The sequence below is a fragment of the Labrus bergylta genome, chromosome 21 (genome assembly GCF_963930695.1).
Source record: "Labrus bergylta chromosome 21, fLabBer1.1, whole genome shotgun sequence".
NCBI lineage: Eukaryota > Metazoa > Chordata > Actinopteri > Labriformes > Labridae > Labrus > Labrus bergylta.
In genome coordinates, this window is record NC_089215.1 from 10,227,179 (window position 1) to 10,247,119 (window position 19,941).

The window sequence follows — 19,941 nt, forward strand, 5'->3', positions numbered from 1 at the left end:
AAAAAACAAAAAAAATAGATGGAAGATTATTATAATCATGATAGAAAAGTTGCAACATGGTCATTTCTAGCTCCAAAAGCAAAAGTTGGTGACGGCAGAAATGCCAAACTCACAAACGATAGGTGACATCATAGGGTCTATGTCCAATTCTTGTAAACATTGGTGTGTTACGCAATATTGCTACTTTTACATGTCAGGCTAGCCGTTTTCCCTGTTAGATTGTATGCTAAGCTAACTGTCTGCTAGTTGGACGTTAGATAAAAGGAGATGCATGGATACTTCCACCCAGCTCCTGTCCAGAAATGAATGAGAGTCTAAACCTTTTCTTAAAAAGAGTGGCCTACATTTATAGCACTATAGCAGACACATGTTGAACCAGCAGTTAACCAGCATTAAACTCCAAGAGTAAGTATTATTTACATGCTCTTCGTAAACATTTCCCTTTTGTATAAATCCAAATCAATATTTGCATACCCCTGTCAGCTTCCATTAAAATGTTGCTGTGTTACAACACAATACTAAACATCATCTCTGTATATATATGGTCTACAAGGATAAATCTGTTTGTGCATGTTTTATTAATGGATGTTTAATGGCAACATCTGTCACTCACATGGGCAAGGCAACAAAATCCTGGTTGACATGCATATAAAGGCAGCCAATAAAATCACTCCTTTTGAGCCTAGATTGAAAACACTCTGATTTTATGGGGGTCTAGGTCTTTATTTCGTAGTTGACCGTCTTGTCTGCTGAAATTCTGTTATGACACTGAGCTTAAACAAAGCAAAGTGTAGTATCTGAGAGGCCCTGTGCTTCCCCTGTGCATGGAAACTATAATTTGAACACAAATCTAATAAAAGCTATAAGTAGAACCATATGTATTTGCTATGCAGATATTAAACCGGTACAAGACCTCATTAACAAATACAGTTGGAGTCTTGGTGAAAAAGCTGGAAGTTGTCCACCCTTAAAGCTGGCTAGGTTTATAAATATGTCTAAGTGAAGATTATCATGTGGGTGAAGAGTAGCACACTACCCTGTGGTTTTCCTATCATTTACATTGTTACATCACTTTTGCTTTGTATAAATATTTGTACTGCAGAACTTCTTGGCTGTGCAGCTGACATCAGACCCAACTGAGAGCCGTGTAGAGAGGAGAGGTCAGACCTATGAAGAGGGGACAGATGGGGTCGAGTGGGTGCATCCTATGACTGATTTGAAGCCAAGTTTGCCGTTCCACTGTATCATGTCACCTAAATTCAAAGTGAAATGCTAAAAAAGAAAATACAGAGTTATGGGTATAATATTCGGCGGGCTATATGAAACAATATCGACTGCAATACATGAACGCTTCCTTCACGAAAACCTCTGGATTTAGGGCTTTTACATAAAGCCATGAGTAACAGAGAAAATAAAGCATTGTTTACTCTCCCTTTGCAGGTACAGAAAGAGGACATTCCTCTTCAAATCAATGGAGGAAACCATCCACACATCAAATTGTAAATCCAAATTGGATATAAATGTAAATCTTTGCTACCACACTGAGTCCATTTGACTCCACAAGTGCCCTTATTTGGGTTCATTGCCTTTAAGAGCGTTGTTAAAACCTTAATTACTCGTTTAAATCTACATTACAATCCTAATTTAACTACCATTTAACATTCTTTCAATTACTCATTGAAGATTCACTCTTTGGGAGTTGCATTCTTCACACAACGCACTTCTCAAACCCACACCTTAAGGACTGGGGGCTTGTAGAACAGCAGCAGATAATAAAACATAAGCCCAATGAGAGGCGATTTACTGATCTGAAGCTTTAGGAAGAGGGAAAGTCATCACAGAGGCCAAAAATAACAATAACAAAGCGATGCAGTTAAGTGCCATAGGAAATTCAAGCTAATTTTAAATGAAGATTTCTCTTCCACTCAAGCTTTTTCTTTTTCGTCTAAAACTGCGCCAAAAAGTTACAATCATTAGAGACCAGGCCAAGGCGAAATTCATTCACTAATAATGATAACTTGCAAGAATAAATAAATAACAAGTTTTTGTTTAATGTGAACAAGACATGTCTCGGCTGCAGGATGTCCTCATTTCCAGCACACTCGTCTCTCGCCTGTGTTGAGTAACGAGATCCCTTCAGGAGCAACATGACGACACGAGGCATTCAGGTGAATGATACACTTAACGCACAATTCTGTTCAACAACAATGGAGCGTCTGTCTTTTTGTTTGGGGTCTTTACATGGTCCAAAGAAAGGGGCAGGTAAAGAGCAGAATTATGTGGGTGGAAAGCCACTCACTGTGTGTACTCGCTCTGCTTCAGCTGCTCTGCATAAGCTGGATATGGATCATTTGTGCTTCATCCTATCTCGCAACAGTAATACTAAGCAGCGTGCTCTGTCATTTAAGTGTTGAAGAGGGACACAAACATGTGCTGTCCTGCTCAGTGCCTTGCAGAATGTCTTATCATAGAGTCCATCAATTTTCTTTCGACTTGCACAACATCAGCTGGCTGAGGAAGGTGTGTGCAAAAACCTGTTGTGACACAGGCCTTGCAGTTAGTGGGAAAATTACAGTCTGGCAGGCCGATAATACCATAGCCCTTGGATATGACGCTTCAATGAATTTTATTATATTCTCCATTTGAAAAAAAACAAAAGCAGCTAAAGGGGAATGACAGCGAAGGAGACATAAGAGAAATCTATCAGGGGCACAATTTTTCCACTTTCTCTCACTTACTTTTGGAGATACAGTTAAAAAAAACGGAACATTGCATCACCTTCTCTACCTAAAATAACATTATTTTCACATTAACACTTAAATTAGCACATGCCGCAAGAGCCAGGCCGAGTTGAAATCATAGGAACATGAGTGCTGAAAGAAAAACACAATGAGTAAACAGAGGCAACACCTTGCAAGAGCACAGTCTCCATTTCCAATGGAAATCAAACAAGCCTCATGCATTGCCAAAGTACACATTACCCAAGCATTTTGCAAGTATTTGCATAGCTGTGGCAGTGTGACACAGATAAAGAAGACTTTGATTCTACACAGTGTGCAGAACCAGGCATTATTGCACCCTTTTTTTTTAAGTTGTAAAATATGTTTCTAAAGACATCGAGGCTATTACAGCCTTCACACACTTGTTTATCACTTTGTTTTCACAGGTGGTTTGGCAGAAGACAACCTCAAATGCTCTTTCCTCTCTGTCACTCTGTCTCTGAGCTGACTCTGACTTGCTTGTGGAAAGAGGGCAGACAAGCTTGACTCAATTGATCTATGTTGAGTATTTGCAGGGCAAAAAGTAGGACAGTGGGTGAAAGGATAAAACCAGCAGGCTCAGGGGGGGGGGTCCTGTCACTTGATATGTTATAGCCTACAGAAACTCATATCATAAATAAATAAAACAGAACTGAAGTGCAGAATCAAGCGTTTACGCGCCTCATGGGATGAGTTTGTGCAAAGGTACAAGCCTTCACAAACAGTGCAAATAAGGAGTAAGGTTGTTTTTTTTTTTTTTAGATACAAGACTCGAGTAAACAGCAGGAGGGCGGCTGGTTTCCTCCAGTGTCGACTTGTCACCGTGAGAACTAGGTTAATAAAAAAGGAAGGAAGCTAAACTGACCTATGCAATGACAGCTGATGAGTGTGTGTATGACAGTGAATCGACACACTGCGAAGAGTAGCGAAATAAGTGACTCTCACAATTGCACGTTTCCTTAAACGCCCATGAACAAGTTTAGTTGGCTAATTCATCCATTTAACACGGTGTAACCGCATAGAAAGTCACACTGCAAAGACATACGTGTGTTAACAAAGTGACAACATGAACTGTGAATTCACAGCGTGCATAACTTACCTGCAATTCTTTATGGAGGCCTGAACCAGCGTCTGAAAACACAAAAAATCCACGGAAGTACGCGTACTACAGCTGTTCAAACAAATACAACGACAAAAAAAACAGATGTTTGAACAGCAACTTAGCATGCCGTGATGTTCTGTAAATTTCCTGGTAACATTTAACCGCAGCACGTCACAGACTGACGTTCAGCCGACACGAGCGCGACCTCGGTGAAAATGATAGAAACAAGTAGACATGAATTAACACTTGTCTTCTTTCGAGAAAAAAAAAGTCTATATTTCTTTTCTCACGCTCCACCAAAACTACAGAGGGACACGACTCTCTCCTGCCCATGCAGCAGAGTGCAGAGACGGAGGCAGGCACTGAGAACTGCTGCTGCTGCCGCTGCCGCTAGCAGATCCAACAACTTCAAACTTAAAATGCCTTCTCGCTTCTGATTGGTCCACACTCAGCGTGATGCTGCGTTCACGTGCCCACTGTGAGATCCCGTTTCTCTGACGGTGGTGGGGTGTTTTTCGAAAGAAAAAAAGAATAGTGGCCATTTACATTCCTAATAGTACTTTTGGGGTAATCGTATATACTCATATATAGTCTGAAATTTCATATTTCCACCCACATCTCAATTGGATACTATGTTAAGTGTGGTAGCGAATTGTACTTTGTTTTACACTGGAGTTACCTGAAGACTTTATACCATAGACTGTTAATACAGGTAAGAACCCGACCAAGATATCAATCAGTATCTGACGTCTTACAGATATGTTGTAAGTGGCAAATGTATTTTCTAATGTGTATGTGATTCTTACATTTTCAATTTGTCAGCAAAATCATTTTAAAATGTGACACAGGAAAGATTGATTTCATTCAGTTTTAAAAATGCATGTGGCTTATATTGGCAATCGTTTGAATAATTATTGTTTTTTTTTCCTTCTTTCAAAAAAGCAGCTTAATTTTCAGTACCAGTATCAGTCTAAAAAAAGACATAGCCTTTTGGTTTGGTTGGGCTCTTGATAATAAAAATTGCAGGCAGAACAAACACTTTGTAATACACTGGAATGACATTTTTAATTTGGTAGCCTACAGATTTCTTAAAAAATAATGCAGGGGGATTATTATTATTATTATTATTATTATTTCAGGGGGCTTTTAACTTGAAACAAATATTGATTAGATAATACAAATAATGCATGCATCAGTCCGACTTTATTTTACAACTGTTAAGGGCTCTCAACAACACGCAGATTTAAGACACTAGACAGGATTAGTAGTTCGATTTTGCAGAAGCAACGTGCAGGAAATGTGATTTGTGAAAATCCCTGGGTCATTGTACCAAACTTTTCTTTCTTTCACTTTTCAGAAAACTGTGACTGCGTGTATTTTTTCAACACTCATGAAGGCATCATCTCTTACATATCGCCTACAACAATAATATTGTGGGTGTCCACAATAAAAAAGCACAGCTTAATGTCAAGACTAGAGTGCCCCCTGCTGGTCATGCATTGAAAATATAATGTACCGTCTGGTTTAATACATAAATCCATGTCAGTAGTATAATTGTAATCGATGTACGTTGTGTAGTCTTAAACCAATGAAAAAAAAATGTATCTTATTGCTGCAATATAATCTTCTCCTAATTAAGAAAAGGCAGATTCAGTCGATTATAAGCAGATGAGTATGAAAATAAATTATTATCAGCAGTCATTTTCTCCTCTTAAGGTTAAAGAGGCTGGATGATAGGTTCTTTTTAACATTGAGTATGAACAACACAGAGTATGAGTTATTGTTTTTAATTTAATTATGAATAAATTAAGCTGGTAAATCATCCATAAAGGAATCTGATCATGATCATACTTTATTTAGAAAATCATGTCTAGATGAAATTTAACGTGGTGAGTTTGTGTGTTTGTGTGTGCTCGGTAATGTGTGCAGGTGCAAATGATTAATGATTTTGTCCTGTTATCCAATTTGTGTATCGGTTGCTCAATTATTAAGTGTTTTGTCACTTGAGGTTATGTGAAGTCAATAGTCTGATAAAATAACAAGAGAGTAACAAAACACACACAGACACAAACAGACGAACAGACACACACACACACACACACACACACACACACACACACACACACACACACACACACACACACACACATTTCCGGAATTGCTTAATTTTGTTTTTTGTAATTTTGTTACTTAATTCTCCATCATGTCAGAAACAATCTATTTGTGGCTCGGTAAATAACTGACATGCTGGTGATGAATTTATTCACAAATAGAATGATGTCTTTATTTCTTTGTGTTTGTGTTTTCTACAGTTTGTTTTCCTTTAAAACACAAATCCTTCCTGGTGTTGCAGTTTGAGTTCCTGCCAGTCGCTCTTGTCCTTTCCTCTTCAGCCCACTCTCTTCTTCCAGTGGAACGCTAGTTTGGCAACAGCAAACCCACCTATAAAACATGCACCCAATACAATTAATTTGTTGTTATTACACAGACTACTAGGGTTTGCTGCATATGTCAGAAAGATATTTTAGGTGCGATGACATCATTCCTGCTGATTGTACAGTAAAACAGACGTGATCAATATCATGAAGGAATGTTAAACCATGAATTTCAGATTGTCTGTTGATCATCATCCTTCGTATATTTTGACTTTGAAGAAAATGGATTGTATTCTTAAGGAGGTACATTTTTTTTTTTTTTTAAGTATTTTATAAAGATTTTAAATACATTTCCCTCCTTGTAGCATGTAAATGTTTAACTCAGTGTTTGTGATAGAGTTTTACAATGTGAAGTGTGTTGTAAACGTAGAAAAACAAACTTATTATAGCCCCTGAAAGGTATCATGATTGCATTCGGAGACATATACACAATAGCTTCAATCTTCCTCCTTCCAAAAAGCAAACATCAAGCCCAGGAGGAAGATGCACATAGTGACAGTGATGTGTTTAACAAGTGAAGTAGAACAGGTTCCAGTACCTTGTCTGGGCTCACATTAGGACACTTCCAGTTGTATAGGTAGTAATAAAGGCTCGAGTCATGGACGCTGAACTTAAGCTTCTCCAGGAAACTCTTGTTATCCATCACGTCCAGAGCAGAGAAGATGTCGAATCCTTTCTGTCAGTGTGGACAAAGAGCATTTTTTGTTATATTACCCATTAAAACACTTAAACACACATAAACATAACATTGATGCTTAGAATAACAGGAACATCTTTACTAATATGTCATTTAAGTACATATGTTATTTAACTGCAAGTGTATGGATAAAATTTGAAGTAGATTCCCTCAAGTCATATCTTAGAAATGAAACAAAAACATAGTATACCAGGGGAAAAAATGTGTATAAATGCTAATAAACCAGTGTCAATTGGTTAGTTTTAATAGGTTAAACTATTTACTGTCAAAGAGCCTACGGACATGTTAAAACTAGAGCTTACAGATTAAATAAAAGTAAATTTGTCTGATATATAAAAAAGATTTAAGAAACATTTCGTAGGATGTAAGAGACATTAGCATAATATGCATAATTTAGCATCCAAAGCTTTTACTTGAGTATAATCTGAATCTAATTGCAGGTTTCCAGGTGATGTTTTATGGTTAGAGTCTTTAAATAAATAAGTCACTCACAGATTTGGCCAGCACCAGTGTGTCCTCCAGTAGAAGGCCTGGGTCAGTGGCAGTCGTGGCAACATAAAGGAGAACCGCTGCTTTCAGGCCAGTGTGGACCGGGTGATTCAAGACTTTGTAGGAGGTGCTGTGAAAACTCACCATGTCTGTCAGTGTGCCATCATCACCCTGTGTTTTGAGGGGAGGTGTGATGAAAAAAAAAGTATTGGAAAATTGCGTGGAACACTCTTAAATCTGTAAAGATAGGGAAACACAGGCTGATAAAAAGTGTAAGGTCAGACCTCCACCACATATGTGTCAATCACATCCTTCCTCGGCAACAGCCAGTGCTCTACTTCCTCTGAAGACAACATGGGCCTGAGGTGAAACTTGCAGAGGTGTGACTGGAGAAGTGAGCGTATCCCCACAACATCTTTTTTAGTCATTGGGCGCAGGCCAGGTGTCTTTGTCACCTTGGAGAAATCAGAGGAAAGATATATAAGGACAGGGGGGAAATGTATCTTTAATTATTTTAAACTAATATTAAAAATTTTAACATAATTAGTCCACAGATGTGAACAGTTCCAGCCTCCACTATCCCGAACGGGTCAAGCGTTATATATAATGTATGTGTATTTAAAGTCTAACATCTTAGTCTATTCTGTGATATCAGACCCATGTCAGGCTATAAATGCACTACTTACTTTCACCTCTAGGTGGCAGCAGAAACTAACCTCAGGCAGTCGGAGGAATTTGAGAGCTCTCTGCAGGTTCATGTTCTGTCTCAGACCTGGGTAACCCACATCATTCAGCTTTCGGGGATTCAGAGGGCGATGCCAGGGACTGTACGGGCAGAATGTTTCAGAAAATAAGTACCAAAAATGCTATGTTTAGGGTAATTGAAGTTATTTTCTAGCCACTATTGTTAAGAGGAAAATCATTGGTATTATAACAAAAGTTTAAATCCATAACCAGCTAAATGAACTTTCATGTTTTATCTAAATTCCTTATTGCGTTTAAGATTCAACATCCTGTTTTCAAAGCTAAAGTAACTTTAAATATTCACGACTGAATAAGCAACAATCACAGTCAAAGAGTTCAGAGAGAGAAAAAACAGTTATGAATTATTAATGAAGGATTTAAAAAAATTATGTTGAAGTTTTCTAGTTGAATACATTTTGTAAAGAAGAAGAATACAACATACTTTATTAATACCCAAGGGGAAAATCAGAGTTTTCACTCTGGTATTAAACACGCATACACACAAATAGGACATGCACAAACAGCATCCTATGGACATGCACGTAATTGTGAGGGGAATGCACATGGATGCATGAAACAAGCAGTCAAGCTTTGGTGTTTTCCTCAAGGTCACCTTGGCAGTGTTCAGGACGTTAACTGGCGTTTCTCCAGAAACCAAACTTAATTTCCATAATTTGGTCTGTATGGGGGACTCCAACTGTTAACTCTCTGGTTCCAAACCTACAGTCCCTACAGACTGGGCTACTGCCACCCCGAAGTTGCTGTCTTTGCTGAGTTATTTAACACAACAGTGATTGAGACAATGACCTACAGAGGCCTTTACATTTGCAGTACTCTTTGGAATATTAGTGAATATTCCCTGGGAAAAATCAAAAGCTCTATCCATCAACGGTTAGAGAGGCAACCAGACTGACTGGTCTGAAGCGTTGTACAGTTAACAGGTCAGTGCTGAGTCAAACAGTTGCTATGGCTAAACAATGGAAATGGAAAATAATGTATTCAGATGAAGATGAAAACGCAAATACTAACAGCAAAGAGTTTAAATCTTTAACAACTATGAAGCACAAAAAAAAGACCTAGATCTATAAGATTGCTTCTTTAACACTCTAAAACTATAAGCTGGTTTGGTCAAATTTCATTGGAAGCTGTCTTACAGCACAAGCCAGCTACCCAACAGCCGTTATTGGAAATTGATAAAAGTGTTAAATGTGGACCAGAGTTCAGAGAAAAACAATATATCCATGAAAAATGACAAAAATTCTTGTGAAGGACAGTAATCTCTTTGGTTCAAATCAAAACATACTATTCATCTTCAAAAGCTTATTGAAAAATACATTTCATTCACTCTTTTCAAAGTTGAGATTTTTTGCCCCACTTCACTTTTTACTTCAAGTGGGATTCAACACTGTGTTGCAGCTACTACCTGCAGGAGCTCAGCGGTGTAGGCAGAACAACACTAGCTGTGTAGACCGCCTGGTAGATTCCCTGCTGGTTGACCCGTCTGGTGAGCTCTCGGATCAGAACGGGAGTCATCCGCTTGAGGCGCAGCTTCTTGTGAACACACAGGAATTTGACCTGCACCATCCGCTTCTCCCTGCAGAGCACATTTATTAGCATTTTCTTTGGGACTTTGCAGAAAAATTGCTACATTTTTTTTTTTTTTTGCAGAAAATTGTCTAAAAAAACTCACATTCATGTAAACTCATATCTTTATATTTATGAGATACTCACGTCTCAAAAATGCAGACTTCTGAAGGAACCGCAGCGATGAAGCCGACCAACTTGTTATTGGTCTCTACTCGCACACCACAGTGCCACTGAGCCACCCAGTTAGGAGGTTGTAAAGCCCTTTAGAGGAAAAAAAAGGACATAGCTTGCAATGTCACTCTGCAAAGGAATGAATAGGGGTAGTTCAGTAAACTCTGATTTAAAATAATTTCCTAGAAAAGGATTGAGCACGAGGTGACTAGGCTGAATGAATAGCCACAGCAGTTTTCATGGAGCTCAGAGCCAGAGGCCTTTACCTTTTCATAGAAATATTTCTTAGCAATATTAAAAGTATATGCTTAAGTGTAAATGTAATTCTGTTTATATTAGTGTTCACTGAAGGTGGAGGTAAACAACATTTTAGTAGACCACAAAAAAAACATTCAGTAGAAGAAAATGAATAAGCAAGTTTGTAACTGAAAGAAATAATTAGTTTTTTATAAAGGTGTTGATGTGTGAAAGTGACAATAAAGGATATGTGTATATCTATCTTTATACTAAACCCCTGCTTCAAGCAGTGCATGGGAAAACAGTCTACATTGCCTTAAGATGGAGGAAAAAAAGGTTTTAAAATGATTATTTTCTAAACTCCATAAACAAGGATTGTTCGATTGCTACTGCTGGTCACTTACCACTCCAGATACTCTGGAGAGAAGTCAGATTTGATAGTGTTGTCGTCATCCTCCATGTAGTTATCATTCAGTAGACTGCAAAGCTCTCTCAACTAAAAAAAAAAAGATTTGAAGATTTCTGATTCCTGATTTTTTCTGCACTTCATGCTAAGAATTCACAATTTTCACTCCTAAATGTGGCTCAGTCCCCCCCCACACCCCCCATGGATACTCTGTGGCAGATGGGTGTGACCTTGCAGTATGTAACTTACCACTTTGGGACTGCTGAGGTCCAGTGTGTCCCAGGAGAAACCCTGTGGTAGAGAAAAAGGTTCCTGACGGACACTGGCTACGTCCTCCACTATTGGGCCATGAGTTTCATTACTTTCACCTAAGGACACAAGTGTAGAATAAAAATATTTCTAGGTGATTTTCTCTGTTAGATCGGAAATTTTATATTTACCAACAAACTGTATTTTCTGTCTGTGAAAAAAGAAAAAAAGGATAAGCATAATAAAATGGAAAAATAAAACAGCTAGACTATATCTGTCCACAGATACCAAAGCAGCTTCTTAAGCTCATTTTAATGTTATGTCTTGTTTGTTGGTCAGACTACAGTTAAAAATGACAGTTTGATATTTTTGGATCTGAAGAAGAAGCTTAACCAATATATTAGCTTAAATAAAAGAAACTGAGAAACTGGTTTACGGCTAACTCTGTCAACACCAACAAAATTGGCTTAATAAAGCTTTGTGTTTTTAACACTTCCTTTCTCTTTTTATACCTCTTTATACCTCAAAGTTTAAAAATGCAGGAACTTTTTAAATTCCTGGAGTCCCTGATGGTTGTCTGGCAACTGCTCAGAGCCAAGTGATGGTCATTTGGTCCACAAACTAATGTTAAGATAAAGATCTGATGGTTGTGGTCTTATATGTAGCTTACTTTTTCCTGTAGAAAGAAAAAAATACTCTAATATCAAACTCTTAAATTAAGTAAGTTTGATCCAGTGCTTTGTTTCTACAGATTTTTGGCTGTTAATCAATTAGTCAATGTTACTTCTTACCCAGTCTTGGGACAGGCTGTGTGTCCCAGAAGCTGTATGTTCTTTTTTTGGCCTGCTGCAGGGTTTTTGGCAGATTTGAGCCCATTGAGAAGAGGTGGAGAGCTCTCTGGATCTCTTGTTGCTTTTTCTCGGGAAGAGCATCCAGCTTTTAGCGAAGACAAGACAGGCAAGGATAAGTTGCGAAAATCTTTCGAGGATATTGAGGTTTGACCATTACAGAGTGCTCACACCTCTGTTACACTTATGAACTATTGAAAGCTTTAAAGTCCTAAAACTGTTACAGGGTGTGACACATGACCACAAGACAGAAAGCATGATATTATCTTTGCAACATCTAAAATCATATTTATTTTTAAGACCAACAACATGTTCACACATCAACAAATACACAGAAATTGGTCAAGAATAACTCATGCTGTTGCACACAGATGTAGTTTAAACCCAAGTTGTAGGAAATCAAACTCTTAAGGCTACAGATGGGAAATGCCATGCTGGCATAGGAACACTCTCTTGATCTGAAGGCGCAGTCATATCACCACACCACTGGCCAGCCCTGAGCTTCTCACGTGTTTTTACACTTAACCTAACATACTGAAATTTGAAAAGTGATATCGAGATTCAGTGGGCGACAGCCAGAACACTAAACTCACCCAGGGAAAGGCCCTGCCTGGGATTTGAACCCTGAACTTCTTGCTTTGGTTGTTTTTTAAAATATTTGTATTGTTTTAATCCGTCCCCGTGAATTTATAATGTTTTTTTTTATCTTAATCACAGAGATTTTTTTTTAGTAATGCACAATGTCACTTAAAAATCGAGGCATGAGGAATGTACTGTTAAAGGAAAGACTAATATCCCACTTTAAGAAATGTTCTTAGGGTCCTCTTTTTGGTCAAAATGGTTTCTTTTTTTGTTAGATTCTTGAATGAAAAGATCTACTGCCATTAATGAATAACTTGCAATAAATAGCACTTAATCAGATTCAGCTTGTGTTGACCTTAAAATTTGAATAATTTCCCTTAGTATTTTGTTTACTTTCTTTCTTTTAACACTGAAAATCATAGAGGACCATCAGATACATTGTGTTTCTAAGTGTTGCCTTTAAAAAAAAAACTGCTCAGGGCCCTTTCCTCCATTCAGGCCATGGGTCCCACTTTTCCCCCCAATATGAAGCCCATGAAGAGTAGCATAAATCCTATTAAATTGTACATTAGAAACTGGTACTTTAAACAAATAAATGTGCTGTTAATGTATTATATGAATATTAGAGACAAATGTATGAGTTTCACTTTGTTTCAAGTACATGTACCATAGCAAAAGGGTCCCTTGGTCCCTCTTGCCGCCAGGAATCTTCCTTCTTGTTCTTTTTTCTGTTCCTTTTATGGCCACCATCCCCTTCTTCTGTTAGCTCCTTAACACTGAAAGACATTTTCATGCACTGATCTTCATGTATATTGCACTGAATAATTTTGACCATCTTAAAAGAAAAGAAAACTTTGAATTCTGTCATACTTACAGCGAGTTTGACTCAGTCATTGGTAGTAAGTGTGCGTCCTTGAAGCCGAGGGTGAATTGGGGTGTTTTTCTGACACATTTGTGGTTTTTCAGCTCTTATCTCAGCGAGCAGCGAGGGGAGGAGAGTGACCGCCTCAGTAACCCAAACCAACTCCCACCCAGCCGTTAGATAACTCAGAGCAATTCTAACAATTAAATATAACTTCTCACGGCCTCCATATGTCAGACAGCTGCTGAATAGAGAGCACTGCGGCAGATTAAAGCTTATAACAGCTTGATCCATGGGGTGTGTTTAATTGGTTGAAGTTGTCTAATTGCACAGTTCGCATATAGGCCTCCATAAAACTTAGAGCTTTGACGAGAGTTGTTTTATCTTTTGTGGGCAAATCATTGTCTAAAAGTACGGTTAAGTTGTTGAGGATTATTCCATACAAAATAACAAGTGACCTTTTTTATTCATCGTATCACAACATACTAGTATAGCATTAGATTGAAATAAAATATAGCCTATACTAAACATGCCTACTGCAAGATGGCTAAAAGATATTTTCCATATTTTAACAACAGACGATAAACAGGCATTATCTCTGGAATGTCTTCTAAACAGAAAAAAAAATAAGACTTGGCCCCTTAAATGAAAAAAATCTCCATTTACATTCCATCAGCAAATGTTTACAGCTTTAGAGGTAGGACATAAAACAAAAATCTGAAAAGAGGCTATTTTTTAAATTTTTATTTAACCTTTATTTAACCAGATAAATAAGCCATTGAGATCAGGATGTCTTTCACAAGGGTGACCTGGCCAAGAGGGCAGCAGCGCACGTCATGAAAAGCATTACATGATAAAGAGACAGTTTACAATGTGCAAATTGATTTACAGTGCAGTGCAGATTCTTGATCACGGATTACAATTCAGAAACACAGGCACTGTCCAATTGTCTCACGTATTTTATCTTTTAAGATCGAGCCAAAGGCTTCAAGCGAACTACGATACCTGGGAAGTGGCTGAATGCTGAGTGAACGTTTGGGCTTTTTTGGTTTTAGTCAAAGCTGCAAACCAGCCATTGTGTCTATCAATGAAAAAAGTTATAATTTAGAATAGACTTCTTATAACTATGGAATGTCTTGCATCATATCATGCCTTGTTGTCGTTGTTGTGAGTCATTTCTAACTCACTCCTGCCCATTGCACCTAAACTGTGTCTGTGTAACCATTTTCTTCAATAAATGGTGTAATCTTCTTTGATCTGAGGATTTAGCTAAATTGTACAAAATGCTGCTCACATCATTTTTCATGCAGAAAGTGAGGCCTGGAGCTATTTTTTGTTTCTACTTTATGATTATACAGTGGATTTCTCCTCTCACTGAGAGCTGAATACCTATAGGATAAGGATGCTGCTAACAGCTGTCACCTTTCAGGGTGAAGTAGTAAAAAAAAAAAAAAAGAGTGCTGAGTTATAAGTACTTGACTACGTCCTTAAACAACTGATGTGACAACAACATGGCAGAGCGCAAGTCTGGGCAAAACAAATATCTTTTACAGCAGAAGTCAGAAAGAAACGTATTAAATAGTATAACTGTAGGCTTTTTTAAATACCTAATCTGTGATCGTATAAAGACTAAAAGTGATGCCTAAATCTGTATTAGGTGCTGCTTGAGTAAACTGACAGTTGGTTACATGGTAGACACATGTAACTGCCTAAGGCCTGTGTCAGCTCCAGCTAGTTGTCTGCACCTAGCTTGATCGAAAATTAGGTTGAGTTAGCTTTCCAACATGTCCCATCCCATCATCAACACTCTTGTTCGATGAAAAGTGTGTTTAAAATAGCCTTCTTTTAGAGGAGGAAGTCCACTATTGGTGCGATTCGTCCTCCCACAGACCTGTCACCCTGACAAACTGCCTACCTAAACATCTGTCGGCTCATTTGAGGCTAAGCTAAAGACATACAATTTCAATGGATATATAAAACACTCCTTGTCATGTTAGGGTATCTTACTTTTACTTCTTTTGATCAGCTGGAACATGTAATGAAAGCCAAACTTTTGGCTCAACTACTGCAATCATGAAACTTTTTTCATTATGACCCATTAAACCACAACTCTCAGTTAATAGCTCAGGGTTACATTTATCAAATTTATTCTGCCTGTGGAATCAGAGCAAGCTTCTCTTTCTGGGTCCTAATCAACATCTTTTCATCATAGAGCAGGACTTTGATGTTGCCAAAGCCTCAGAAAATGAAAATGGGTCTGTTCTGATTAAGAATCTTTCCTCTTAAATCATTCAATCGCAGGACCCTATTTGTTGATTTTATTTGGCCGTGTTGTCTGCCTTGATGAGTTCACCTTGAGCTGATTGCTCCTGGCTCTCTCGCCGTGCCAGATTTTTGAGTCAGAAGAGGTCTTATGTTCAATATAGAAGCTGGCCAGCTGTGTTATTGGTGACTTGTCATTTCCCGTCTGCCTTTGTCCATCTTACATTTAGGTCGGGTAGCTGGCATTATGGGGAAAAGTGACAGTAACAGTCATTGGACAGGATTCACTGTCTCGTTCAAGGACGTGGGAGATCGCTCTCAGAGAAAATGGCTGTTCTGGGAGATCGAGACATTGACTTTACAATTACAACTGTTACATCTACAACCACTGACAACCTCCATCTCACCTTTCCTGGATGTCTGCCTTCCTACCTCTCTCTCTCTCTGACTCATTCTCTTGTTTTATATTCCTGCAAAAGAAAGACACAGAAAAGGCAACAGACACATTAAACTGTCCTTGGCAAACTGGCACACTGGGCCAAAACTGAAGGGAAAAACTCTTGATAAACTGGACCATCTCTCAAATGAAGAAAGTAATGGCTTTATCACCTGTAACTTCTCTTGAAATGTTAATAACTTTCAACTGTAGTCGCTGGACAGGTGAGTGACAGAACAATAAACGCACAAGGTACATTAAGGTACATTTCAACTACAGTTGAAAATGAGCTATGATGGCTAATCTGGCACATTGCATTGCCCCAATAAGTTTACATTTTATAAATAAATACAAATAAATAAATTAAACTATTTATTTCTCTGCAAGTTAATGATTCTTTGTTACAAGAAAGACTCGTGATCTGTCATTTCCAGTCCTCCGGCTCTACATCTCTGAATCTTTATTATAAAATCATTACCAAGAATCCTGCCTCACTACATCAAAGTGTAACAAAGGTTCATGCTGTTTGTGCAGGATAGTGATGGTGCTTTTTCTACATCTAAAGTCGTGTCAGGTTGTAAACAAGACACTTTGAGTTAGCTCAGTTTTGTTTATAAACTATTTTGACACCTTTGAGCTAAGATACCTTTATTTTCATTACAAACAAGTACAGTATGTCTTTTATGATAATAGCGGTGCTGTTTTGCTTGTTGCTTAGAGTAGGTGCTCCATGTACAGAGGCTACAGTCGTACTCACACTGGTCACAGGTTCCCCTCTCGATCCTGTCGCTATTTGGTCTCATTTTGTATTCGTTTTTTTTTGTTTTGTTCAGTTTTTCTGCTTGAAACACCGGCAAGAAACTCCAATTAAACTTTCCATCTGCAATAAAAAAACAAAATTGTGTCACCTTAAATTACAATAACTAATCGCCCATCATGTATGTGCAGTGTTGAACTCCATATCCTACTCGGGTTATATCCCGAGCCGAAAAACAAATCATCTTTTTGGATTTTGTCCATGATGGATTCCAAAAATTATCAGTCACTTTCATTATTGCAGCAGCCAAACTAATTCTGAGCTTTAAGTGAACCTCCATATGCTGGCTTGGATACCTGCCAAAGTGGGCGCGAGAAGAAGACCAATCTACAGAACCACATTCAAAATTGAGTCCATATTATTGGCAGTGTGCTCGTATTACTTTCCTGCTCTGATTGTGTGCGACGTAGCTTGTGTGGGAGTTGTAAAGGAAACAGAAACAGACACTTACTTCAAACAACATCTCTATACAGACTATGACTGTCAACAATATCCTCTTTTGTGTGTGTTTTTTTTCTCCCAGTTTCTCGTCCCTGTCGCATCGTTTTACCTGCATTTATGAGTCTTTGTTCTCTGTAAATAACTTTCTAAATACATTTGCCTGACCCAAATACCTCCAGGATAATTAAGTGACCTATTTTAATCAGCTAGTAGCTGAATCTAGAATTCATCTGGTGCTTTAAATATGAGGAAAAGTTAAGGATTGGAGGGGGGGACAAATCTCACTTGGCTGCAGCAGCCTCAGGGTCAGACAGAAATCTGGTTCAGGATTCAGTTTGGCTCCATTGGGGACACTATTTCAGCCAAATTTCATCATAAAGCATCATGATAGAAGATGCAATATGTACACAACTCTTTACTCCTTATTCCCTTCTTTGCTTTGGTTTCAGGAATAGGATCATCCACATGAGTTATTTTCTTTCAATAGTTACAGTAATTTTTTCAATCTATCCATTATCCATACCGCTTTTTCCTGTTCAGGCTCACGGGGGGTTGTAGTTGATCCCAGCTGTCATTGGGCGAGAGGCAGGGTACACCCTGGACTGTTCGCCAGTAAATCACAGAGACACACAGAGTGGCCCTGTCTGTCAGGGATTCAAACCAGGAACCTCCTCTCTGTGAGGCAACAGCAACCTTCTTTCAATCTATGACACTAAAATCCGTTATAACACCAATTTTAGTCCATTTCAGGTAAGAAACAAAGCACGATACAAGCCTTCTGTTCCCAGGTGTTAAAACTGTTTAATCTGGATTAAAAACTGGTAAGGATCGGTTCATCTATTTTTCAAATCTGTGTTGGATCAAGCAGATCAAGAAACATGTCTTTAAAAATGACCAAATGTTTATTATCTGTGTTCTAATTGGCACAAAATGTCTCAATCTAGGCTTTGAGACATGTGAAGAGCAAATAATATGCATGGGTCCTGGTCCTCTCATACGCAATAAGGAGAACAACTGTTAGAAACTTCTTTTGATTGTTGTAAGTTGTAAATTAATTTAAAAAAAATAAAAAAATGGAATGGATTTTTTTTTTTGCATTGACAGCTGTTTGGAGGATTATTTATGAGGACGATTTTAAAATGCTTATCATTTACATACTCTATGTCACTGGAACAGTTTAGTAATACACATGTAAAATGTAAAACAGATATGCACTATGATTATAACATTTTGTTGGAACAAGTCAAAACTTTTAGTTCATTTCTTTTCCTGAAATCAAAACTGTGAACACACTTTGCTGGGATCATTTCTTTATATATATATTTTTTTAAATGAAACCCATTCCAATTTTTAAACAGCATATAATACAGGACGCACACAGATAAAAACAAACCTGGATTACATAATGGAATTAAAATTCAATATTATTTTTTTCGGAATAGGACTTGAATGAATCCAAGAGTCCAAGCATATTAACTATGGACACCTCGGCATGGGAAACCTTCTGGGTCAGAGGCACAAGTCTGTTTAAGGTGACGATCTGGGTTTGATTTAGTTTTAGATTGCTCAATTCTTCCAAGTGACTCCAACACTAAATCAACACGACAGAAGGCAGAGTAGATGGATGAACTGAATAAATAACAGGAGGAGTGAGGTGAGGAGAGGAAGGGAAATTAATAAAAGAGGAGCAGTTTTATTTGGACTCAGACAAGAAGCCTCCAAAATCACTTTGAATTGAAAATGATGAGTTTGTTCGCCTTACCATCCTGGAGTGTTTGTGTGGACGACTGTGTTCAGACAGTTCTTCACACCTGTTTTCCCACATTTATGTGTATGCACAAGAAAAAATGAAAAAAGTGAAATTTAGGAAAAAGTCCTTTAGATGTTAGAATACTGATACTTTTAACAAAGTAATGTGTGCCAGAGCAGTAAGCAGAATATTTTTTATATTGAGATGCACTGAAATAAAGAATGTTAGTAAGTCTTTTCAGCAAAAAACCTCTTGAACTAAAATACTAATTTTAATCAGTCGAGTTTAGCTAATTTAAAAAATATATATATTTAAAATTATTTTAAATGATTTAAGAATTCAAAACTTGAAACGGGACCAGCTAGTTTAAAGAATATATTAGCCTATAGGTGGTTAAAAAAAGAAGCATATTATCACTTTTAATAAAGATTTTTTTTTTGGCATCAAATTACTAAGAGACTTAAGAAAATGTGTTTTAAGAACCAATATTCATAGGAAACCATTTATTATAAAGATGAATGACAAGTCTCCATCTCCTCCCGTTGCAAAAAAACTGAAGCCAAAATTCCCAATGAAGGCTCCTGCGCATTTTATTTATAAAGTCATTTGGATCAGTAGAGATTGGCTTGTGGAATCTTGTTACTAATGTCCCTCCCCTTCAGCTTACAAAAACGCATCTAACTTAATGAGAACATGAGTCAAAAATCCCTCAGGTCAGTAGGCCTACAGTCTGTAGCAAAAGAGATGCTTGTGTTGGTTTGAAGCAGAATTATGAAAAATTGAAGGACTCGTGTTCATCTTTGTCAGAATCCATCTCTAGTTTCTCCTTTTCTCAGATAATACTGTGCACACAGCAGCCACAGTAGATTAAAAGCCCTTTAAATAGCATCTTATTATTAATAACAACTTTCTTATATAAAAACGAACACTTGCAAATAAAACAGCATAATAAAAACTAACTTTAATGACAGACATGTTTGAAAAAGATTAATTGGGTGTGATTTTTTTTTAATAGTTTGACCCATGTCCCATCTGTTAACATGGATGAGGCATAGCTACCTTTACTG

The 19,941-nt window shown here is 37.7% G+C and overlaps 2 protein-coding genes across 2 annotated transcripts in view; both read right to left on the reverse strand.

Annotated features, from left to right (window-relative positions):
- The window catches only part of svild (supervillin d), a 40,478-nt gene extending 36,239 nt beyond the window's left edge, over window positions 1–4,239 (reverse strand). The window contains exon 1 of the mRNA XM_065949668.1: window positions 3,859–4,239. The gene's annotated coding sequence lies outside the window, so the exon portion shown is untranslated. The remainder of the gene's footprint in view (window positions 1–3,858) is intronic.
- Window positions 4,240–6,115: 1,876 nt separating this feature from the next.
- Window positions 6,116–13,268, reverse strand: LOC109990570 (glycylpeptide N-tetradecanoyltransferase 2). The gene is made up of 12 exons (XM_029279106.2): window positions 13,181–13,268; window positions 12,974–13,082; window positions 11,668–11,812; window positions 10,877–10,995; window positions 10,626–10,717; window positions 9,958–10,074; window positions 9,650–9,820; window positions 8,199–8,307; window positions 7,767–7,937; window positions 7,486–7,653; window positions 6,835–6,972; window positions 6,116–6,303 (listed from the first exon to the last, which is right to left on the reverse strand). The coding sequence occupies exons 1-12, from the start codon at window positions 13,198–13,200 to the stop codon at window positions 6,280–6,282; spliced, it is 1,383 nt and encodes a 460-aa protein (XP_029134939.1). The 5' UTR covers window positions 13,201–13,268; the 3' UTR covers window positions 6,116–6,279.
- Between the last annotated feature and the right edge of the window lie 6,673 nt (window positions 13,269–19,941).